Source organism: Bacillus rossius, chromosome 7, assembly GCF_032445375.1.
Source record: "Bacillus rossius redtenbacheri isolate Brsri chromosome 7, Brsri_v3, whole genome shotgun sequence".
Lineage (NCBI taxonomy): Eukaryota > Metazoa > Arthropoda > Insecta > Phasmatodea > Bacillidae > Bacillus > Bacillus rossius.
The window spans coordinates 6121447-6147314 of record NC_086335.1 but is presented as its reverse complement, the minus strand read 5'-3'; the positions used below and the strand labels follow the sequence as shown (position 1 = coordinate 6147314).

The 25868-nt window shown below is 38.4% G+C and overlaps 1 protein-coding gene and 1 long non-coding RNA gene across 2 annotated transcripts in view; one reads left to right on the top strand and one right to left on the bottom strand.

The window, feature by feature from the left end:
- The first annotated feature begins 454 nt into the window (after positions 1–454).
- Positions 455–25868, top strand: part of LOC134533653 (116 kDa U5 small nuclear ribonucleoprotein component) — a 130090-nt gene continuing 104676 nt past the window's right edge. The window contains exons 1-2 of the mRNA XM_063371190.1: positions 455–570; positions 8881–9091. Coding sequence (XP_063227260.1) covers positions 8978–9091 — 114 coding nt within the window. The 5' untranslated portion in view covers positions 455–570; positions 8881–8977. The remainder of the gene's footprint in view (positions 571–8880; positions 9092–25868) is intronic.
- Positions 6036–25868, bottom strand: part of LOC134533655 (uncharacterized) — a 34974-nt gene continuing 15141 nt past the window's right edge. Inside the window, exon 2 of the long non-coding RNA XR_010075354.1 lies at positions 6036–7507. This is a non-coding gene — a long non-coding RNA (uncharacterized LOC134533655). The remainder of the gene's footprint in view (positions 7508–25868) is intronic.

The following is a 25868-nucleotide window of genomic DNA, read 5'->3' as shown; positions in this document are numbered from 1 at the left end:
CCGAGTTATCCTTGGAACCGCCTACCATTCTTCCTCCTCACGTCATCTCCCTCCAGGTCCCGTATTTCCCGGTCCCGTCCATGTTGGCCTGGACCCACACCTCACCGACGAGAGCAGTACGGGCCCAACAGGACAATTACGTAAACGGGGAATCAGGGACCTAAAGCCGAGGGATGTCAGTTTCATTGTTAATAGTTGTATGATCTGTCTCATGTTCAAAATTAGGTTAATTTTCCATGATCATTAAATCTTTATATTTTGTAGATATATGAAATAAATCTCATTTATCTACGACAGTAAAATTTTATATGGTGAGAGAAAATCTGTGCCGATATTGCCCATTATAATACAAGGGAATTTGAATATCGCGGGTGTTCTTCAGGTTAAGCCGCTAGGATCGTTGCAGTCGGGTGTTACAAGTGTTCCCCATGTTAGAAGGCCTGAGTTTCATATATTTTCCAACAACAATGTTTGATTTCTATGTGATAGGCGGCATATATGTTAATGTTTGAAGTGTTTAATTTTTTCTCATCTAATAACAACACCTGTGTTAACTTACGTTTCTAACAGGTAATATACTACATAGTATTATTTGAGTTAGCATTTATGTGACCATTATGGTTTTATTTACGAAATATGAACTATCATTTTGGTTGTGTATTTTTTTCGTAATTTAACCTGCAATAATTTCGCCGCGTATTTTCCTGTTAGTCTAGATTTATAATAGTTTATTGATAACGTAAACTTCAGCCAGCAATATGGCCCGAAATATTTCGTCCTGTGCAAAAGCTTTTTAACTTTACGTACGGTTGGATGACATAACCTTCAAATGGCTGCATGTGTTTTGCTTGTCAAATTTTATTATATTAGATGTTTTGAAGTCTGTTTAGTTCTTGAGATACCGTCAAACGGATTGACTTGTTCCTATAGTACTGACTTTGCTAGAAATTTTGCAAAAAGTTTCAAGAGCCGGCAATGTGTGTTATTGAATCCAAACGGTATATATTTTTTGTTCTTTTTTTCTCCTATATTGGATAACACTTTATAAAGGCCGGGCTACATTCTAATGATGGGCAGAACGGTATGAAACAAGATTATTTATATTTTATTACTTTTTAAGTTACAAATATTAATATATAGGCTATTTACACTCTAGTGACAGTAAAATGTTTACATGTAGACCAACACATTTAGAGAAAAAAAGACAAAAATTTAATACTACTACTGCGATTCAGTATGAAGAGAAACAAATGATGTACATTAATTAACCCAAAAATGGTAAGTGTGAACATTTGTAGTTACTTTCCCTGTTATTTTTAATTCATACGGTTTTTTTTGTTTTTTATTTCCAAATTTGTGTATGTGAATGTGAAAAAGCAAATTTAAACCACTACTTAACAGTTGACATCTTCAGGTACCTATAGATACTTTTCATGTTACCCTATTTTATTTGATCAGTTATCGTTTTCTCTTGTGAACATGCGCACGCTGTGATTACTAATTCTTCAAACTCCTGACGTCATGAATCATTTCACGAACGAATCAGACCGGGCGCGTGGCCGGTTCTCTCATCTCGTTCTCTCCGCGTTTTCGTTCTTCCGAATCTTTCAAGGTACCAGCTCTCAAAGAGCTGGTTCTTTACATCACGAACGAATCGCAAGATTTCGTTCTCTCAAAGATTCGTTCTTTTTGAATGAATCGTTCACGAACGACCCATCACTACTACATTCGCAATAGCACGCAAACAGCACACAGATAGCACACACGCACAGAGATAGCACAGAGCTTGATGCTACATTCACGCACAACACAACACAAAAGAATACCGGAAGCATTCAAAAAAACTTAATCTTTAGAAATAAAACCAGAAATAGATATTAAATTGATGTCAATTATAAACGACTATGTAAATCATAAATATGAGTTTTGAAAATGTAAGTGTAAGTTTTTTTAATAGATTACCCTTGTGTGCAAGGACAGTATCTTTTGATAAGTATAAACAAATCTTAGAACAATGGCTCATATACAATCCTTTATACTCACTAGACGAATGGAACAATTTAAATTTTAATGATCTTAAATTTGTGTAAAGTTATATATTTTGTGAAGATGTTTTTCTTTAAACTTAAAAATGTGTATTTATATATTATTATTATGTATTTTCAATGAAAATGTCTATTGCATCCTGTGTCTAATGAAAATAAATATTATCAATTATAAAATCCGGCTTCTTTAACACAGTCATACACGGACTTCCAAGCATTAAATTTAGCTTCTTCATTTTTGTATCCTGCGGATCCCCTGTCATACAAAATATTTTTACTTTCTATTACAGCTATCAAATAGCTATCAAATGTGCCTTCCATTTTTATGTTATCGTGTGTTTGAAAACAATAACAAACCACTCAAGTCAACAGCACCAATACTTTCGTGACAATTTTTTTTTTTATAAGCCCACTAGAGTAGTACTTAAACTGTTTGCTGATTGGCTACCACCAGGTTCGCGCACAGAAAATAACCTAAAAGTTAAAAGTTAATAAACTTTCTGTGCGCCGATCCTGTGCTATTTTTCTGTGCGCCTGCTATTTGCCAATGTGGCAGCTCATACCTAATAGTGTATGTTGAACTTCTGTGCGTCTGTGCTGTTTGCGTGCTATTGCGAATGTAGCCCGTGCTTAATAGGTTTATTTTTGTGGGATTAGGTTTCTGTTGATAAATATTTTTGTTTTCATCTGTAAAAAGTTCCCAATAGCTGGATTCCTTTCTGGTCAGTTTCAGTTAATTTTTGTATTTACTCATATTAAGTTCTATAGTTTTTTGCCCTTGTTTATCCATAATTATATTTCTACGTTTCTATGGAACTTTTTTTTTTTATTTACGGTTGACTGTGCCCTAAACATGTTTTGGATCAAAGTCAGGCACAATAATTTTTTTTTTGGTTTTAAATTATTTTTAATTCTTCATTTTTGACTTGTAAATCTAAAATATATTTTTCTAGTCATAATTTTTTTAAATTTTGATTTAGGTACAAGCTGGCAAGTGGGAAATTGCGTAAAAATATGTCCAAAAGCCGGGGAATTGATGCTACAAAGGCTACTCTGAAGAAGTTCTTCAGAAATGCCTGCAAGGAATAAAAACTGGAATAGTTATGAATACGCCAACCTAAACATATGTCCACACTTCTTTTTATTTTTTGGGGAACATTATGTCAGCACAAACTAAATATCTTCGTACACAAGCATTAAACTTCTGAACACACACAGAACAACACAACTCAACAGTAAATGCCACCATTTCCTCCATGGAACTATATGTCATCTGAATAAATTTCCCTTCGTTTGTTTCAACTCAATTTAGTTCTGTTCAATATTTTTCACCTTTCCTTGTTTATGTGACAAATTATATTTTGTAACAGAAACAAAATGCAGACAATCAATGAAAATATTTATCCTACCGGGAAAAAAAAAGGTGAAAAAAATTGTTGCAGGGGTATTTGGAGCTGATATCATATGAATTTGTTTTGGCCTGTATTGAAATATGGCTTTAGTTTTTGCCTAGGAGGTCAAATTTCTAAGATATAACATTGTAGTCAATGTACTTTTTACGATATTTTATGTTAAATCCATGTATCAAATCTAAAAATTAAACATGAACTTATTATTATTAAATTACACAAATATTATATTATACAAATATCATAATATTATACAAATATTATTAGTACCTATATAATAATATTATTATAGATACAAAGATAGTACCAAGTCATAGATGGAACCAACTAGTCACTCAACACTTCGGAAGCTTCTTTTTCGTGAACTTCTTGAACATATCTTGGAACAGTCCTTTTTTAAACTCCAGCAATAATCTGCCATCAAGTGCATATCCCATCTTCCTTGATGGCGGTCCTCCATAATTTTAATATCTTTATGAAATCTTTCACCTTGCATTTCACTGCTGTCTCCTAAATTTTCAGGAAAATGTTCCAGGTGACTGTAAATAGTGCACCTTAATACTCATGTTGCACCCAAGGGATTTGAAATTTTTAGTCTATCGTTTACCAGTTCAACATGGTTTTCTGCTTTTCATTGGCCCAGATAATTTCCAACAATTGCATCAAATGAAGTCCAAGATTTTCACTTAGCCTCATTCATGGAATTCATGAAGGCTTGGTCCTTGATGAAATTTCTTATTTCTGGGCCGTTAAATATTCCTGCTTTTTTTTTTTCTTACTCAAGTGAGGCATTGTTTCTCCTATAAATGCAAAAGCATGATTTGTCCTTATCAAGAGCCTTTACCAACTGCTTCCTAAGGCCCAGCTTGATATGCAGTGGAGGAAAGATTATTTTCTCTCGTTCAACTAAGGGTTTGCTAGTAATGTTTTTATTCTCCAACGACCATGTCTTCTCTCTTAGGCCACTCTTGTCTAACCCAGTGGTGTGTTTTGTCTCTGCTATCCCAGAGGCACAAGAAACAAGGATATTTAGTGTGGCCACTTTGCTGTCCGAGGAGAAAGTTTACCATTTTTAAGTCTACACAAATCACCCATTGATGTTCACGATACCTTATCTTCTCCAAGACCAAAGCTATGGTGCAATATGTTTCTTTCATTATCGTTGAGTGAGCAATTGGTATTGTACCATATTTGTTCCTATTGTGTAGAAGAACACATTTCAAGCTTCGCTTTGAGCTATCAATAAATAGGGGCCAATCATCTGGAAAATATTCAGGAAGACTCATTTTTTCTAGTAGTCCTCTAATATCATGACAAAATACAAAATTTTCTTCTTGAGAGAAGAATGGTAGCAGTCCCTTTTCTCTTATACAGTAAAAAGTAATTTTGGTTCCTTGTTCCAGTAAAGTTTTTTCCCTTCAACCTGGAAGCCAGCAATTCAGAATCTTCTTTTGACAGGTTAAAATCTCTGACGAGATTATTTAACTCAATCCTGGTTGAAACGTTGAGGAATTGTTGACATCCCCTCATATTTAGCCACCTTCATTAGTATCAGAAGGGTGGTTATAGGGACAACACTCGCCCTCAGAAAGCTCTGGAAGCAGGTGAAATGCTGGGATCGGTTCTTCCTCTGAGTGAGGGACCAGGCGTCTTGCAGAGAATAAATCAGGATAAGTCCACTTGCTACGGTTGTTTCGATTGATTCCATTAATTGTTGCTAGACAGAATAACAGTCATCATTTTGGTTTTTGGGTGCTCTCCAAACCATCGGTACGCCAAATTTCAAACTTTTTCTTTTCCCGCTAGTCCACTGGCGTAAATGTTCTGTACAAGTTTTACAAACCTGATGCGGTTCCCAGGATGTATCCTGATCACCGAGCTTAACAACAAAGCTCTCTTTACAAGGTCACTAACAGTCTTCCTGTTATCTTTTAATGTGTATTCTCTGCATATGTAACAAAACACATCAGGCTGATTTACACAACTTCTTCTACTGGAACTCATTTTTATCAACTTCAACAATCTATTCTGCACGGCTAAACCTCACAAACTGACCTCAGATTTAGTTGAAGTGTTGAAATGAAGGAGGGGATTCGCATCCTGGGGTGTCCCTGTGACGAAGTGGCTTGAGTCAAGCAGGCGGTATTACTTCTTTTTTCACACTTATCTCAAAAAGTTGAGCTGATATAAAAAAGACCAATTTCATATTTAGATTCAGCACCCCAAATATAGCTAAAATCAGTTCCAAAATCCTAGGGACTGATTCTCTAAACAACATATTCAGGCATTGAAATAAAAAAGAAATATTACCTACCATACATTTTATAAGTGCAACATTCACCAATTATTTTATTATTCTTTGTTTTCTTACTATCGAAAAGACTTAAGTTACTAATTGCTTGAGATAAAAAATTTTGGCTTCTCAATATTGTCATGTTGCTTTTAAAAAGGGTGTGTGTGGGGGGGGGGGGGGGTAGAGACTCCTTGTGGTATTCAGACTATAATCTTAGTATCTTAGGATCTTACGATCTTAGTACCAGGAACTTAAGTGAAGTTCAGGATACTGAAAATAAACATTTCATTTGAAGAATTCAACATGGGGTTTTATTAAAAAAATAAAATAAATTATAACCATAACAAGCCATGAAACAGCAATTTCTTAACCTCCAACTTTCATGAACAAATAAATAAATAAACAAATAATGAATCGTCACAACTTAACTATTAGTTTACTTTGAACAATTCATCTCCACATTTCAAACAGCATGTACAAACATTACAATAGTTTTCCCCAAGGGAACACAGTAAATAATATCACAGTAAAATCTTATTAACTAAATTAAAATATATGTATTGACACATAAGACTGTTGAGTGAAGTTTTAACAACATTATAAATAATCGAGCTCTTTAACTAGGTTTCTGTTAAGACTAGAATGTTTTTAAGGATAGAGCATAACTTGAAAGTGATAGATTATGGTTAATTTGTCTATTTATAAAATTTAGTCAGATAACTCTTTCATAATTTCCAAACAACAAAGTGTTTGGTTTTTTCCTTCTAAATACAGTATTCAAACTTTCCGAGAACTTCATTACTACACCCTTGTATAATAAGTGTAGCGTACATAACCTCACATGCTATCACCTCTTGGGCAGCAAGCAGCCAGGAGGGAGACGGTGAAGAGATGCCTCCACTCAGGGTTGACACACGAACAGCCCCGGTCTCGCCCATCTCGATGTCGCTCGTCCCAATACCACCATCAGGATTCATACAAGTACAAGCAAATTATAACCCTAGGAAACACCATACTCTTAACTTAGAAGTGGACAACTTTTTACCAGTTATTTAAAACAAGTATTCACAAATAAATAAACCGTTTTTAAATAATGATGTCTTGTTATCTGCTCATTGTCAAATGTACATAAAACCAAAACAACCAACCAAGGGGGAAACCAGTTACCATAGTTTTCAAAAAAATAATAGTTAAATGACCACATGACACTTAAAAGCAAGTTGTTGATACTTAAAATAAAAACGACTCATCTGCAATGTTAAAACATTTATCGTGCAAACCACATTTCTCAGAGAAGGATAAGGTACGGAAGAGGTAGGAAAATGAGGTAGGAAAGAGGTTGGAAAATGATAAATGGAGAAGTGATGCACAATTCACGTAGTCATAGACAGTTTTAAAGGTTCTTAAATTAACTAGTACTCACTCGAGCTACACTTCTTCTCGGGTCCCCTCTGTAGCTCCAGACTACAATCTCCCCATCTTCTGGGCAAGTTCGTGATCATGGAGGCAAAACCCCACAGCTGCAAGCGACAACTGTCCTTGTCCAACTTGCACGCCTAAGCTGCAAACACCAGGGGTCGTCTTGCTTCTCCGGGCCAGCCGGCAGCTACCAGCAGGGGTGGTTAAACACAGTTCTTTTCCCCTGATCACCATACTTAGTCTCTGGTCTCGCCTACAATGCCCCCATCTACTGCCGGAAAACTTGGTTCGTGTTCAGAATGACAGGTGTAGCTCTTCCATCTAAGAGGTACTGCTACAAACTGAAACAATTGCCAGCCAGAGTTATGCCGATCAATAGGTACCTTAATTTGGACATACAAATTTTCCTTGTGTACGTGACATCTACAGATGGGTAGGTGAATATATCTTTGAACATCGGACACACTTATAGCTAATGCATAACCATCATTATTAAGGATTAACTCTGACATTTTTAATTTTTCTTTTAACTGATTGGGTGTAACTAAAATAACTGGGTTTTTGTGAGGACACATTACACCATTTTCTTTCAGCGATGTCAGGGAGCAGCCTACTCCAAAGTAACTCAGGAGCCAGCTTAAAATAACTAATTAATGTCCAAATTCATAGCCTTCTCTTTAATTATATATAAGGATGAAGTTTTAAGCAGTGGCATTTGTAAGGATCTACCTTTCGTAAGAGGCACTTTTGATTTAAGATTTTCAGGTTTTAAAAGAGTATTTCAGGGCTCTCAGATAGCCAAATAATTTGTGTTTTAAAGAATCAGCTTTTTAATTTTTCAATGGGAGGATCCCTGGCTTGTCTGGGGGCTATCATACCACTCTTCCCCTCCCCTGGCACCGAGCCTAGCTTGCGTTGGCCCCCCCTTCCACAAATCATGGCTACGCCCAATGCTTTTCTCCTGTCATTGCTGGCGCTCTGTCGGTCACAATGGCTGAACATGTATTGAAGTCTCCAACTCTGTTGATAGTTTAATAGTATCGTGAATGTCCCTACTGTCATTGTTCCTTGAAGAGAGCTACTGAAGGCTTCGAAGGTGGTGTGTACAAATATTCAGAGCTGACTGACATCTGATTGGTCAGTGCTTTTATCAAGGCTTAGCGAGACATGTGGGTTTTCGTTAACCACTCTAATTAGCAAGTGTTCCCCAATATCAGTGATCCTTCTCTGTACAGTTTGATTGGAAAGTGGCACTGATTCAAATTTCTCGGTCATTTTAGCATCTCTAAAAGCCTTCGCATTTTAAATAGCTCACTTTTTAGCCAAACTACCTTCAGTGAAGGTTTTTATTTGGCCTTTGCAAGCTATATCGACACTTTGTAGAATGTGTACAGAGAAGATGACTGGTCTTACTAAAATACAATTGCTTTTTTTAATTTGGGAATTATTTGCTTGTTGATAATACTAATCACTAAAGAGCCAACCATTGGTCAAACTTCCTATACATTGCATACTTGTTCTTGAGCATTGTTGAGCTATGTCGTTCAGCATTATGCTCTTTCGGTACAGAAACAATATGCATGCGTACCATACTGAAGCTTCCCAATGTTATTTGTAATTAAATAGTCATTTTTCCAGCTTTCCTTGTAATTCCTGTTTCCATTTTATATTTTCAGTATCTTTGAGTTTCCGCTCACTTTTGTTCTGGTGCAAGGCTCCGAGATGGACCTGAACTGGTGAAGGTGGGATCACGTCCGGCAAGGAGCGAGTGGTGCAGGCGACCCCGGCAGCGTGAGTGAAGGGCCGCAGCGATGGACGCCGACCTCTACGACGAGTTCGGGAACTACATCGGTCCCGAGCTCGAGTCCGACGACGAGGAAGAAGACTCCTACGAGGTTCACGAGCCAGACACGCACGAGTACGATGTGAGTTCACGGTCGTCCGTCCCATGCAGCACACCACTCGTTCTGGTTCTGTCCTGTATGCACAACTTCTTGTGTGACTGACAAAATCATATTAACTTCCTCCTGGTTAGAGATAACATTATGTTGATGCTGTAGTCAGTTTTGCATTATTGTTTTCTTTTATATGCAGTAATCTTAATCCGTCAAGTTATAAGACATGTACCCAGCGTTGAATAGTGAAATTTGAGAGATATTTGTCTTTTTCATATGAGAAGTATCTGATAAACATGTGACAGAAATACATTATGCTCATAATACTGTATTGAACCTTGATTGTTGTCCATATGTAAAAACTGGCTAACTTAACTACTCCATATCTTATGCTGAACTTGATAAAACCACCAAACATCTGTATACAGGATACTTAGGGCTGTTTTCTGTTGATATTATAAAGTCAACGTTTGTACTTTATAGAAATATTTATATTGATCAATTTTGGTGGTTGCAGAAGTCGAAACAAAAAAATTGTTTGATTTATGATATGCAAATCTTTACAAATTTTAAATAATCTAAAACTTTATTTTGTCTCTGGAAGTATGCTTATCTTTGGTTTTTTTTTTAAAAAAAATAATAAATTTGTTGTTTATTACTATATTTGTAAAGAATAGGAGATTCATTTTGATTATATTTTTCTTGCGTTAAAGCATTGATTTTTTTTTTGTTTAAAGAAAAATTGTAGAATCGCGTGTTACAAACAAGGACAAGTGAAAATATTCTTTTAGAATATTCGGTTTTGTTCCATTTTTCGGTCATTGATAATATGCGTCCGTAATTTTAGCAGCAAACTGGAAACTTCGTATGATTTGAATTAATACTTAAAAGAGATATCGACGAGCTGTTTTAGTAACGGTAAGATTTATTTATTGATATATACCAAGAATTAAGTAACTTTATTGAAAATATTGTGTTTTGATAAGAATTGTTAATTATCGTCGAAGATTTCAACACTAAAATTCACGGAAGAACATGCAACGAAACTTTTATACTAGAACGAAGATCTGCCTAATTATGCTACCTTAATCGACGCAAAGAAGAACGGTTAAAATATCCTGAGGATTTGAGAGAGAGACAATTCAATTATTCAATCGACGACGACTGAACCACGTTAAAATAGGAAAGGCGCTGCAGTTTTGACGACACTAGCTAATAAGAAGACGTCTCGGGAGCCTAGCAGGAGGACAACCCAGCAGCCCGGTCCGCGAGAAGGACCGACTCGACGGCGCAAACTAAGAAGGAGGCGGCTCACGAGCCGAGCAGTAGAACAGCCCAGCAGTCCAGTACGAGAGGAGGACTGAGTCAACGACCTACCCGCTATCCAGAGCAGGAGAGCCAGCTACACGCGGATCGTCGCAGAGTCCTGGTCATCGAGGAAGTCAATACGTCTGTAGAGGCTATAACTGTCACTGAGGTCGGTTTTTTTTTTTCAGTCCCCGTCCAGTCGTCGATTTGGAACGTTTCCCGTTTGTTGAATTTCACGAACATTATTTTTTTTATAAAAACATTGATTTTCGCCTGAAAGACTTACCAGCGTCATAATTTAAATCCAAGTCTGAATCTCTTGTTCTATAATTATTAGAATAACTAAACTAATTAATTTAAATTAACTCTCGGGATCCCAAGACTATTGAATAGTAAATATCTGTTTGGAATTCTTTCAGGGCATTAAATTTGATATAAACGTTAGTCTCTGATGTAGTAATGTTTCACCAACACTCAGTGGTCCACGCTCACCGAGTGCTTTCAATCCTGGCTTAATACATAATTTTACTTAATTTGAACTTACCACAACTTAACTTTCAACAGAAACATATAGAATTATTGAATCGTTTACATGATATAAAACAAATTGTTGATATATTTACACTACACTAACTTTGAATGAGTTTTTTTTTTGTTTTGTTTTGAATTGGATAAACTTGTTACATACATACACAAAGAATTCCAAGCATTCTAGAATAAGTTAATAGTCTAGTAGGATAAAAATGTGATCAATGTATGTATAATAATAATTGTACCCTGCAACGGCTCTGCCGCACTCACATTAGGTCTAAAATACACCTACTTTAGTTACAGACGCAATTTTACTTTTATTTACGACACATAAACTAGTTACATTGATTTACCTTGATAATTTTAGCTGTTTGAACCAAGAACATATAATTCATTTTTTTTTAAACTGACGGAACTCGACGGTTGTGAAAATTTGTTAAAGAAACATAATCAATTTTTTTTAGCTTCACACACCCATTGGTACGTCAGTTCTGGCGCCCAACGTGGGGCTCGAATTTAGGTGAAACACACTGACTACTACACTGAGACGTGGAGAATACGAACGTTAGGACACATTTAGTCTGGAAATCGAAAAATATGCCATTTGGAGAAAATAGAGAACCATACTTCCTCAGAGGAAATGCGCTAGAAGAGAACAGTAGCACACATTCAGAAACGAATGCTGAAGAAAGGCTAGAAACGGGAGAAATAGGAGCAGAGACGATGTCGGAACTCCATGACAATACGAACGTCCCGAATAACCAACAGTTACAACGAGGTGAGGAAACGACTCGAACAGAAAATGAACACCTAACCGTGACACTGGAACAAATGTTTCGAGTGCTACAAGAGGAAAAACAGGAACGTGAACGCGAAAGACAGGAACGGGAACGCGAAAAACAGGAGAATGCCAATAGACTAGACACTATTGTACGAATCTTGAATACGACGTTAAATAATTTGACTGCAGAAACGGAACAAATTAGGACGGAGGTTACACAAACACAACGGACAATGGAACAAAACTTTTTTGTTGTACACGAGCGGATTGAAACCCTAGAGAATACGGTACCGCTGTTAAAAGAAAATGTCAGTCAAGTACAGAAGGATTTAGAAAGTAAAGTAAACCGAGTAGAAATACGAGTAGAAGAAATCGAGAGGAAATTTACACAAAACACTGCGTTGAATATTACTAAATCAATGTAATACTACGGTATTATCAGACTAACTGAAACTGTTTATTATTGTTTTACGTTCGAGGTTAATACCGCTTCCCGATACTTTCGGCAGTGTTTTGTTTTGTTCCACGCATGGCGGCGCGCGCATCTCGTGCTGTGTCGTCATGACAACTGCTAAAATAAATAATCGCGCGGCGTTCGGAACAGCTTTAACGAGCCTATGCTTGATTGATATTGACATTTCATTGGCTTCATTAAAAAGGACGCTAACGTGTCGCGGCCGCGATTGGCCCTTTTCAATTAACAATTTAATTTCGGCAAGAGAGAAGAAAAAGAGTGGAAAATGACGCCGTTTAGTGCGTGTGGTAGTGTATTCCCTCTGGGAATATTTCGTTCGTGGCGATGCTAATTTCGGCGTTATTGATCTGGAAATTACGTCAAAATACTGGGCAATGTTAATTGACGCCCTGTAATTGAATGCAGAATAATCGCATTCAATTCACGTGAGCGACGAAGTATTTTACGAACGACATTAAGCATCTATAGTTAAGGTATGGTCTGCATCATCGCTATATATTAAAATTGGCGTAAATTTTACCGTCAACATACGCGAACTATAATTATATAAACTTTGGATTATTATAAAATTAGTAGAACATTGACTTTCGGCGATTAACAGCAAATTAACTCACATTGGCACAAACTATATGTACACAAGTCCAGAAGTCTTTTGGTTAGGCGTTTCATGCTCGAGCAAGCCGGAGCAAAACCCCAAAACTTTTACTCAGTGAACAATTTCAGGAAATTTATTTATTTTGTATTTTATTCAAGAGTCAGGTTATCTACGACATCCCATAGACTTTATTTAATATTTGTTTGTTTGGTTATTATTTCCATGACTCAAGGTTTCTCATTATGATTAAAACAATAAAATAAGTTTTTTTGTGTTATTTTGTTTTTAATTATTGATGACCTCTGGCGCCCTTGTATTAAGTCCTGGAATAACGTTCTGAGTAATTAAAAATGGAAAATCTTAGTTTCATCACGTACACGTTTGTGTACAGAAGGGAATAAGATTAGAAACACATTTTTCTGGCGCACGAACTGTGGGGCCGATAGTGTGCATATTTGTATTGTGTTTTGTGTGGTAAATTAAAACAGTAAATATGGAAACTAGGGGAAGGAGTAGACGTGTCAGTCAGGACAGCTCCAGGGACAGCAGTGTGGAGTCTACACACTCTGTAGATGTGTCTGTTCCCACATCACCTAGCCAAGTACCTAACACAGATTTTGTTACCCCAGTAACACATGCTGGAGCGGCTAGAGTAGATGTGACACAACCCCAAGCTACCACCACACCACACACACCTTTGCCTTTATTGCCAGCTGCAATAAGTAATGAAACAAGTGCTAGCTTGCTCATCATGCTGCAAAGCATGTGGCAGGAGGTGAAAGCTAACCACCAACAACAGCAAGCTAGTTTTCAGGAACAAAGTGCCAGGAGTGCTAAGTTAGAGGAGAGTCTCCAGGGCACTAGTGCTAAGTTAGAGGAGAGTCTCCAGGGCACTAGTGATAGGTTGGAGGAGAATCTTCGACAGCAATTAGACAAACAACAACAAGAACAGAATGCTAGGCTGGAGGAAGGTCTCAGGGACACTAAGGAGTCTATTAATAACACTCTTCAAAAGGAAATGAGTGAAGTTAAGAGTAGTGTGTCTGCTATTTCTGTACGGTTGGCAGAACACGAGAACTACACGGAGACACAGTTGCAGCTAATACAACAACAATGTAGCAGTACAACAACTAGGTTAGCAGCAGAGTTAACTACCCAGACTAGCCAGCTGAATGACAGGTTAAATCAATTAGCTGAGCAAGCTGCTCAGAACAGCTGTAGTCTGGAAAATATACAATCTACATGCCAGACCATGATTGAAAATGTAGTAATCAATCATACCACAGACATGAGGGAGCAGGTGGACACATTAGTAAAAAGGCAGACAGAGTTTTCGATGGACATAGAGCAGCAGGTAGGCAAGCTACAAGAGAAGGTATTGCAGTTGAGGGTAGACAATCTTACTCGAACCTCCAGTCACCATGTAGCATTGGCCCCAGCCCTGAACACCAATGCCAATGAAATCCTCAGTAGCTGTGATTCACCGCAGGTTGAGCAACCTGAGCTCCCAATCACACACTCCAACCCAGCTAACACACACACCACATTGGATCCAGTTGCAGTGATGCACCACCCGGCACGCCAATGGTCAGAGGCGATGCCTAGGTTCTCTGCTCATGAAGGAGAGAATCCAATGAGATTCCTTCGACGTTTCGAGGAATACGCTGACATGTTCAGGCTAAGTGATACTGAACGCCTGAAATGCATGGCAACTGCACTGAGAGACCATGCGTATTACTGGTGGGAGGTATTACAAAGTACCATCACTTCCTACCAAGAATTCAAAAGCCATTTCAAACAGCAGTTTTGGAATGTGAAAATACAGGGAACACTGAGGGCACGTCTGCATACCGAGCGGTATGATAGCAAGAAGAACAGAACTCTGGAGACACACTTGTCTCAAATGTTCGAGAGGACGCGCTACCTCGAACCAGAGATGGGTGATATTGAGTTCATGGCGATGGCGACCTCCCAGCTACCCATCAAGTACCAAGTACATTTGACAGGGCGTAGCTTCAACAATATCACAGAGTTCCGCGAACAGGTCCTCGCTTTCGACCGGCTGGAGCGGCTGTCCAGGAACAACAATAGTGAGGTGGAGAAAGACCTCAAGCCAGCACATCAGAAGGCAGCACCACTCTACACACCCTGGCAGCGGGGGTAACGACGGCGGCAAGGCCAACGTCCACTGCACGTCATGGCAGCCTGCGAAACAGTACCGGACAGGGAAGTGGAAGACCAGGAGGGAATTCCAACCTCAACATCAAGGAAACCGCCAGCCGAAGAAACCCTACACCCACAACCAAAACCAGTGGTGGGGAAAGCATTACCGTCCTGAAGATCCAAATGGAAGGCCACCCAGGTGGGAGTACAGGAGTTACTCTAACCGTCAGCCGCCCAACAATATGCAACAGCATATGTTGCATCCCCCTGTAGCAGACACCGCTCCTGTGAATCAATCACCAGCGAGTTTCTCTACACTCAACCATCCTCCAACCACATCGTATCCCATGCAGCGAGGATATTTTGCTCGGCAGCAGCCGATCCCACCCAACTGCACAGGAACGCAGCCTCAGCCGACTGCGAGTTGCAGCTACACACAAGCTGTAACTGAAAACAATACGAACTCGTCAAACTAGAGAGGGTTGGTGACGTAACACCCCGATCACCAGACCCTATACAGAGCAAAGGGGGTAATATTGTTATGCCAAGTTACAATTGTTTGCCATACCGATCTATGTTAGCCACAGTCTTACTGAAAGAAAGCGAACGGGAATTCCTTAGCCAAGAGTACAGTGAGGACACCATAACACAGTTCTCTACCGTGTGTCCTGAGGTACAACTAATCATTAATGATCAAACAGTTACTGTTCTCCTCGATAGTGGAGCAGAAATATCCTGCGTGAATGAAGAGTTTGTCAAACACCTAGAACAAATAGGGCAGAAAACTTACATTATGCCAGTTCCTGCTATTAAGATAATAGGTGCCACATCTCGTTCCAGTCCTGTTGTCAACAGACAGATTCTACTGCAGATCAAGGGTGTAGGTGAGGTTAAACACATCACTGCATTGATAGTGAGAGGATTAGCCAAAACACTCATCCTAGGAACTGATTTCCTTACACGCTATGGTGTGACACTGGACTTTGATAACCTAACAGTCTCGTCCAATGAAAATAAGTTACCTACAACTGTAACTATTGGACAATGGAAGTTGCAGTGTAATTACGCTAGTCGAGTGCCCAGAGAATCATTTTACCAGCATGTTTTCAATGTTGACATCAAGGAAGACCTAATCGCATCTGTCGAAGAACTCACTAAAGCAGTTCAAGGTATTTTGACAGTACAGCCAAGGCAGATACAGATGCTATAAATATTTCTAAAAGAACATGTCATATCACATCCAGTTCAAGGACGTGAATTTTTGTTATACACTGATGCATCCAACCGAGCATTAGGCTGCAAATTGGCACAACTAGACAACGACGGCATTGAGAAGACAGTATCCATGGCCAGTCGAACATTAAATTCTGCTGAACAAAATTACACAGTAACAGAAAAGGAGGCACTTGCAATTGTTTGGTCCCTACAAAAGTTTAGAGACTTACTGCTAGGAGAGAAAATCAAACTCCTGACAGACCATCAGGCGTTAACATGCCTCAAGGCTGGAAAAATGTTTGGCCAAAGATTAACAAGATGGTACCTGCTGATGCAGGAATATGACATTGAGATCAGTCATATTAAAGGCTCTAATAATGTTGTAGCAGACTACCTTAGCAGAATTACACCAGATGGAGCGGCAGATGTGTCAACATCCAACAGAAACAAGGAATTTCTGGTAACAGCTGTGAGTGTAGAGTCCCTCTGGAAAAACAACAAACAACTGAAGAAGATGCTGCAAGACATAAAAACACTGCAAGAGACAGATCCTATCTGTGAAGAACTTAGGAAGAAGTTAGCATCCAGTGATCTTACGCACAAGATACACAGATACTTCTGTACATCATCTGATGGTACCCTGTTCCATCATAGGGAGAAAGCAGACACTTTCGAAGACCACTGGAAGCCTATAGTGCCAGTGTCGCTGCAGAATAAAATTACATGGCAACTACACCTAAGTCTGGGACATGCAGGATCCAGTAAAGTATATGGAGCTATCCGTCGGCAGCTGTATTGGAACAACATGTCAAGAAGCATAGCCAAGGTGACTGCTTCGTGCTTGCTATGTCAACAAGCAAAGCATGCACCCGAGAAACTACATGGCGAGTTACAAGCCATACTACCTAGCAGACCGCTAGCACAGCTATCAGTAGATTTGTTTGGTCCTTTACCTAAATCCAAGGCAGGAGTACAATATGTGTTTGTAATCCTAGACATTTACAGTAAATACACCAAATTGTACCCTATTGTAAATGCTAATGCTAAGACCGTACTCGCAAAGATGAAGGATTTTGTGGAAACTGTAGGAAAACCTACTGTGGTGCTATCTGACAGGGGTACACAATTCTCCAGTGATATCTGGCGAGAAGGGATTAGGAAGTTGAACATTGTACCAACAACATCTTCCATTAGACACCCTCAGTCAAACCCCGTGGAACGTCAGATGAGATCAATTGGCAATATGCTACGTATATATTGCCACGACAAGCAACAGTCATGGCGAGATCAAATTAAATTTATTGAGTGTGTACTGAATCACACAATTCACTCGTCTATTGGCATAACCCCCCATGAAGCCCTATGCTCTGTAAGATCGGAGGTGTTACCACCGAAATTAATACCGGAATGCGACAAACCAGAACAAGACATGGAGAGGCCAACTCAGGAAGAAATTGAAGAACTGGTACGAGATAAATTAACAAGAGAAGCCGACCTTAGGAAGAAAAGGAAGCCAGCATCCAGGATCAGTAAATTCACTGTAGGAGACTTAGTTCTACGCCGTACAGCACCAACTAGTAACAAGTGGGCACATCTAGCGAAGAAGCTATTTTTATTGTACTCAGGTCCCTACAAAGTAGTAGCTGTGGAGAAATGTAACTGCTACACTCTACAGGACCCTGATACAGGAAAAATTGTAGGAAATTACAATTTGAGTCAGCTTAGGCCTTACAAAACACCTGTGGTGAATTAGAACACCAAATATGTACCATTATTACTTGTGTTATGCTAAAAAAACCATTGTGTTGTTTATGTTGCTAAGGAAATTTAAATATATATATATCCTCATGAGTTGATAGAGGTAATCCAGGTGTATAGGTACCTCATTGCTTCGATATGGTAATTTATATTCGAAGAATTAGGGTGTTTGTCAGTTGATGATTTTATTCCAACTGATATTTGTGCTTGGAGCATATGTGTTGCCTGAGCGTTGGTTTGGTACATTGTCCTAGAGGGACATACCAAATATTATGTACTGTGTGTACAGTTACTGTGTTGAGACACAGTTATTATCACCCTATTAGTCGAGTTCGACCGTATTAGCAATGGATATACACGTGAGGTTTAAATAAAATTTGGCATAAGATGTGTACAAACATTATGTGACATATTACAATGTATAACAAATGCAACACACAACTAAATACTACATATAATTAATGGCCTAAAGATTAGTTGACTAATATCCTACTAAATGAACACACTTGTTGGTATGAGTACTTACAGTTTGATCCAGGCTACTGCCTTGCCCCTACCTATGCTTCTTCATCGTCTAGTAGTTAATAATGCACTTTAATTGGGTTCCCACAGGACACCCGAAACTATAAGTGGATATCAACTTCATCCACACTCTTATGAATAGGATGTAAAAACACTCCACTTTATATTGAGAAAAGAAGAAATGAAAGATAAAGAATTTTAAAGATTGTCTTTAATGAACAGCTTTAAAAACATAAACACTATACACTAGCACTCAATCAATAATATTTATCTTGAGGTTATTGTCATTATTTCATAGCTGAGAAGCAAATAATGTCTCTTCTTGTAAATAAGTGTAGCTATTGTATAACATGTGATGAAGGAAAATATTCACATATGATATGTGAGAAGCATATTAAATATGCTAATATGTTATTGAAAGCCCAATATTATTGACAAATCTCAATTAAGAAATTGAATGTAATTATTTACTAGGTGAAGATATTATGTTGATAACATCCATAAAATATATTTTATTTATTCATCACCTACAATAAAGGTAAACAATAACCTGTTGTTGTTATTGAAAAACACTATGCAATGTTATTGTTGCAAATACTGTTTATTTATGCATTACCTTATTATTTAACAGAGTTATTATGTGTTCAATTAATGTTTATATTTATTATTAAGTTGTTATGAATTATTAATTTTATGAGTTTGAGGAATCTCGAGTCATTTAATTTATGTTAGAGTAGGGGAGCAAGAGAAGAAGAGGGGTTAGTGATAGCATGAGGCACGATCACAGGACGCTGTATATTCATATCGCGCAAGTGATAAGAACTGTTATAGGACGTGTGATTAACGTGTGTGTGTCTTCTGATTGCCGACGAATTGAACGAGTTTTGTTGCGGTCCCCTTCGACACCGTCTGCAGCAGTAGATGCAGCTGCAGCAGCAGCAGCAGCAGCAGCAGCAGCAGTAGTCCAAGGCACATGTAGAGTCATGTGTTGGACATTTGACTCAGCAGCTCGTACCAGTTGGTACGACCCCAGCGAACACGCCGCAGACCCGGTGGGTCCGCATCAGCACGACACCACGGCATCCATCGTGATGTCATTGGTGACATCAGGTGATGCGATCATCGATGAACAGCACACTGGTCCAGCAGTCTTCACGACGTCGATCGCCTACAACAGGGTATTGTTGGCTGAACCGCCATCCCAGCACTGTGGTTTACACCGCAGTCGACCTCTCTGCTCAGCTGTCACTTACCATGTATGGAGATTGGTGAGCCTTCTTCTACATCCTTGCTTCGCCTAATCAGGTAACTGATACTCCACAACATTTAGACAGATCATGTTTACAAACAACAGTGCGACTGTCCAGCCTACGAAGAGTAGTGTCGTTTGGCAAGAGAATAACGTTTTTCAACTTTCATCGCAATGTTGCCAACTTGTGAAGTAACCAGTTCCAGTTATTTGTTTAAACGATCTAAATTGAATTTAACTTTTTGGACAGTGAAATATAAATTTATATCGGGAGCGGCACTGTAATACTACGGTATTATCAGACTAACTGAAACTGTTTATTATTGTTTTACGTTCGAGGTTAATACCGCTTCCCGATACTTTCGGCAGTGTTTTGTTTTGTTCCACGCATGGCGGCGCGCGCATCTCGTGCTGTGTCGTCATGACAACTGCTAAAATAAATAATCGCGCGGCGTTCGGAACAGCTTTAACGAGCCTATGCTTGATTGATATTGACATTTCATTGGCTTCATTAAAAAGGACGCTAACGTGTCGCGGCCGCGATTGGCCCTTTTCAATTAACAATTTAATTTCGGCAAGAGAGAAGAAAAAGAGTGGAAAATGACGCCGTTTAGTGCGTGTGGTAGTGTATTCCCTCTGGGAATATTTCGTTCGTGGCGATGCTAATTTCGGCGTTATTGATCTGGAAATTACGTCAAAATACTGGGCAATGTTAATTGACGCCCTGTAATTGAATGCAGAATAATCGCATTCAATTCACGTGAGCGACGAAGTATTTTACGAACGACATTAAGCATCTATAGTTAAGGTATGGTCTGCATCATCGCTATATATTAAAATTGGCGTAAATTTTACCGTCAACATACGCGAACTATAATTATATAAACTTTGGATTATTATAAAATTAGTAGAACATTGACTTTCGGCGATTAACAGCAAATTAACTCACATTGGCACAAACTATATGTACACAAGTCCAGAAGTCTTTTGGTTAGGCGTTTCATGCTCGAGCAAGCCGGAGCAAAACCCCAAAAATTTTACTCAGTGAACAATTTCAGGAAATTTATTTATTTTGTATTTTATTCAAGAGTCAGGTTATCTACGACATCCCATAGACTTTATTTAATATTTGTTTGTTTGGTTATTATTTCCATGACTCAAGGTTTCTCATTATGATTAAAACAATAAAATAAGTTTTTTTGTGTTATTTTGTTTTTAATTATTGATGACCTCTGGCGCCCTTGTATTAAGTCCTGGAATAACGTTCTGAGTAATTAAAAATGGAAAATCTTAGTTTCATCACGTACACGTTTGTGTACATCAACTGTCCCCAATGAAAATAATAACAACAGAAGCGAAAACATTAGTGTAGCTAGTTCAACTGGGATAAGTGTAGAACCAGTCACTATAGTTAGAAATAATGTTCCGTTAGTTACTGATTCCATGTTGACCCTGCATCATCCTGCTCGAAAATGGCTAGATAACGTACCTAGTTTTGCCGGAAAAAGCACAGAAAATCCCAGAAAATTTATTAACCAGTTCGAAGAGTATTGTAATACGTTTAACCTATCCGAGACAGACAAGATGAAAAGCATTGGCCATTGTCTAAAAGACACCGCATTCTATTGGTGGGAATTACTGAAAGATTCTATCACTGAATATAGTACATTCCGTAAGGCATTTATACAACAATTCTGAAGCACCAGAATACAAAGCAATTTACGTATTCAGTTGCATTCTGATAAGTTTGACCCTAAAAGAAGCCAGAATCTAGAAGCACACATTAACAACATGTATGAGAGAACTCGCTATTTGAACTGCAACATGGAAGACGAGGAATTTATAGCGATGATACTATCACAGCTACCCGTTAGATATCAGTTACAGTTAAGCGGACGAAATTACAACGGAATAGTAGATTTTAAGGAACAGTTACTGAACTACGACAGGCTAGAAAAACTAGACCAAACTAGCGTGAATAAGGAGACGTTCGAGCGGAAGAACAATAATCCACCCGCACCATTGTACCAAAATTGGCGAAATAAACCTACAGCCACGAATAACGAACAGAGATCACCTCGCATAAACGCTTTTAACGTAGAACAACCTAGACAGCAATGGTATCATAAAGGATACAGGGGACGATACAGAAACTTTAATTATTGGAATCAACCGAACCATACTAATGGGAACCAAAGACAACAGGGTAATTACAACCGGGAACAATACCCTAACCAACGACGGGAAGGGGCCGTTTGGAGTTCAGGTACAAAAACTAATACGTATCCGATAGAAGAAGGATTCGCATGTGACCGAAATGCATCACACGGACAATATCGAGTAGAAGCACAGATTTTTCAGCCGACAGAGAAAGCAATAACGACTGCAAACCACACCGAGCAAGGAACATCGCGAGTTGAAAATAATCGACAATTTATTTCTCCAAGTAACTGTGATAATGACACGAAATGGCAGTGTAACCGAAATAATGATGGTGTTAATTTTAGTCAAAGAGTGGACTCAAATCATACTACTTCAGAGAGGTCTGGTCAAATTACACCAACATGGCAACCTGACCAGATACCTGGACTTGTTAACCGCAGGGAAAACTAAGCAGGGAGGGCGTATCACAGCTCCTATCACCACTCCCTAATACGAATTTGGAAGGGGCTAAACATCACCGTGAACCTTGTCTAGAAAACCGATCGAACACAGTCATCACGAAAAGAATAAATACCGTAATATTCAGAGAAAACGAACGCGACTTTCTGTTAAGCGAACCGTGCATCGAAGCCGGGAATGCAAAAGAAGCCTTGTGTCCTGAAATAACACTTAGCATAAATGGGGTCAAATCACCGGTTCTACTAGACAGCGGAGCAGAAGTTTCATGTATTAGCGAAGATTGTATAGAAATGATAGAAAGTACAGGAATCAAATTACCACGTATGCCTGTCCCGACCATTAAAATTTTAGGAGTAACGTCAAGGGCTAGTCCCATTATTAATAAACAGACTTTGCTAGAAATTGAAGGATTAGGTAGCGTAAAGCGCGTACCTTTTTTGATAGTGAAAGGTTTGGCAAAACCAATTATACTTGGAATCGATTTTTTGACCAAATACAAAATTATCATGGATTTAGGAGGATGGATGATTACGGCTATGGATAGCTTAGAGAACCCGACCACCACGGAAAAATGGGAAGTGACGGACAACTGCGTATCACTACTTCGTGATGTAAATTCGTATGCTATGATATGCTCTACCATGGCAAGTAATTTAAATGCGACCGATGACGATTTGCGTAATGCCATGAGTGAAATTACTCTGATTAGCGACAAGGAGAAAACGGAACTATTTCAAGTTTTAAAGCATTTCCAAGACGTATTTTCCGACAAACCTGGACTAAACAAATTATACCAAGCTAGCATAGAGGTGAAACCAGGCGAGTCATTTCATAGAAAATCCTACCCGATTCCAGCCTAATTTTTGAGTGAAGCTGAAGAATACTTACAATTGATGTTAGACTGGAAGGTAGTTGAACGAGCTCCTAGCCCATACACCAATGCTATCCTGTGCGTCAGAAAGAAGGACGGTTCCGTACACCTATGTCTGGATGCGCGGGAAATTAACAAGATTACCATACGAGACAGAGAAAGCCCACGGCCGACAAATGACATTCTACGCTTATATCAAGGAATAAAATTTCTAACAACTTTAGATTTGTCAGCCGGGTATTGGCAAATTCCATTGAAGAAGGAATCACGGAAATACACGTCCTTTTTATTTAAAAATTTCCAGTACATATTTCGAGTCATGCCTTTTGGGTTATGCAATGCCGTGGCTGAATTCACGAGATGTCTAGACCAAACATTAGGACCGGAATGCAAAAACTTCGCTCGTGCTTATGTCGATGACATACTTATAACTTCGACATCCCTGGAAGAACACTTTATCCATATCGGCATTGTTTTGACCAAGCTACGTGACGCTGGCATGATGGCAAAATTGAAGAAATCTGTGTTTTGTCGCCAAGAATTACCTTTCTTAGGTCATATTTTGACACCAACCGGCATTAAAACATCACCCGAAAAATTACAAAGTATTACTAACTTTCCAACACCAAAGAACGTCAAACAATTGAGAACTTTTCTTGGCGTGATCGGATTTTATCGTAATTAAAGTCATAAGATAGCTAAAGAGCTGTACCACTTTTCGGTTTATTAAAGAAGGGACAAACATGGAAGTGGTGCGATGAAGAAAAGAAAGCATTCGAGGACTTGAAGAAAATTTTCATTGAAGAACAAGTATTGCATCACCCTATTCTAGGTAGAGTTTTTTTGTTGTATACAGATGCTTCCGCTTATGCGCTAGGTGCAAAATTAGCGCAAATCGATGACGAAGATATAGAACGAACAGTCGCAATGGCAAGCCAAACACTAAATAGTGCCGAAAAAAATTATACAGTCACAGAACGAGAAACTTTAGCAATTGTATGGGCCTTACAAAAATTTAGGGACTTATTGTTGGGTGAACATGTAAAACTGCTTACTGATCATCAATCATTATTATTTCTTAAAACTGGCAAAATTTTCGGTAGTAGGCTAACTCGATGGTGTCTACTTATACAAGAATATGACATTGAGATTTGCCATATTAAAGGCAAAGAAAATGTGGCAGCGGATTACCTTAGCCGGGTACCGGATGTCGTGGAAAACGAAAAACCGAATCATCGTAACCCGAAAGAATTCTTAGTTGCTCATCTAGTGGCGGAACAAATGGCCAACAACGATGTTATCAGGAATGCTTTCCTAAATTTAGCTCAACTTCAAAATGGGGATGAATTTTGCCAAAATATTAAGGGAAAACTTCAAAACATAGTACCAGAACATAAACTAAATACTAAATATTGCATTTCTAACGAAGGTATTTTATTTTACCAAAAGAAACTATGTTCCCGATTCGAGGTACGCCAAGCTCTACCCAATAGTACATGCTTCCGGCAAGGTCGTCCTTCAGAAAATGAAGAGATTCGAGGCTGAAGTGGGTCACCCCGAAGCGGTTATTTCAGATCACGGTACACAATTTACCAGTTTGATATGGCAAGAAGGATTAAAGGAGATGCATATTACACCCACCATGTCTTCGGTTAGACATCCCCAAAGTAACCCGGTAGAACGACTAATGCGCACGCTAGGCAACATGCTACGTACGTTTTGTTATGATGCACAACAAAGTTGGATGACTAAATTACCATTTATTGAATGTGTTATTAATCATACCATCCATAGTTCTACCAACACCACGCCATACGAAGTGCTTACCGGAAAACCGTCCAATATCATTCCAGAAACAATGGTACCAAAATTACAACATGATGTCGCTGAGGAAGAGCAAGACGAACTGAACGAAATACGACGGGAAACCGAGGAGTTAGTTAGGGCGAAACTAACCTCCGCTGCTGACATGAGAAAGAAGCATCAGAAATTATCCGGAAAAACTACTTTCGATTGCGGAGACCTGGTACTAAAAAGAACCAATCCAACCAGCCAGTTCTGGCAATACGTTACCCGGAAGTTATTTCTACTATTCGACGGACCATACCTCATAACTAAAGTCATTCGGAATAATTGTTATGAACTCTCAGACCTTAACACCAGGCAGATTATAGGACATTACAACATTACCCAACTGAAAGAATATCACAAACCTGTTGTGACCGAAAATATTGAATGATTTATACATATGTTTAAAATATCCTTACGTTGACCTAACATTCTTTGTATGTTTTTTTTATTTATTGCAACATGTATGTAATATATTCTTGTTAGGATATTATGAGTTTAGTCATTAGTCTTAGTAAATGTAGGAATATGACAACCTCGTCTGGTGGACGATAAATAATAATGAAGATGTAGATTCTGTTATCTATGTGTATTAGAAATGTCATTCTGTTTGTTCTATGTATGTTTAAACTGCACATAATAGACATTTCTAAGAAGGGGCAATCTATAAAGTCAACGTTTGTACTTTATAGAAATATTTATATTGATCAATTTTGGTGGTTGCAGAAGTCGAAACAAAAAAATTGTTTGATTTATGATATGCAAATCTTTACAAATTTTAAATAATCTAAAACTTTATTTTGTCTCTGGAAGTATGCTTATCTTTGGTTTTTTTTTAAAAAAAATAATAAATTTGTTGTTTATTACTA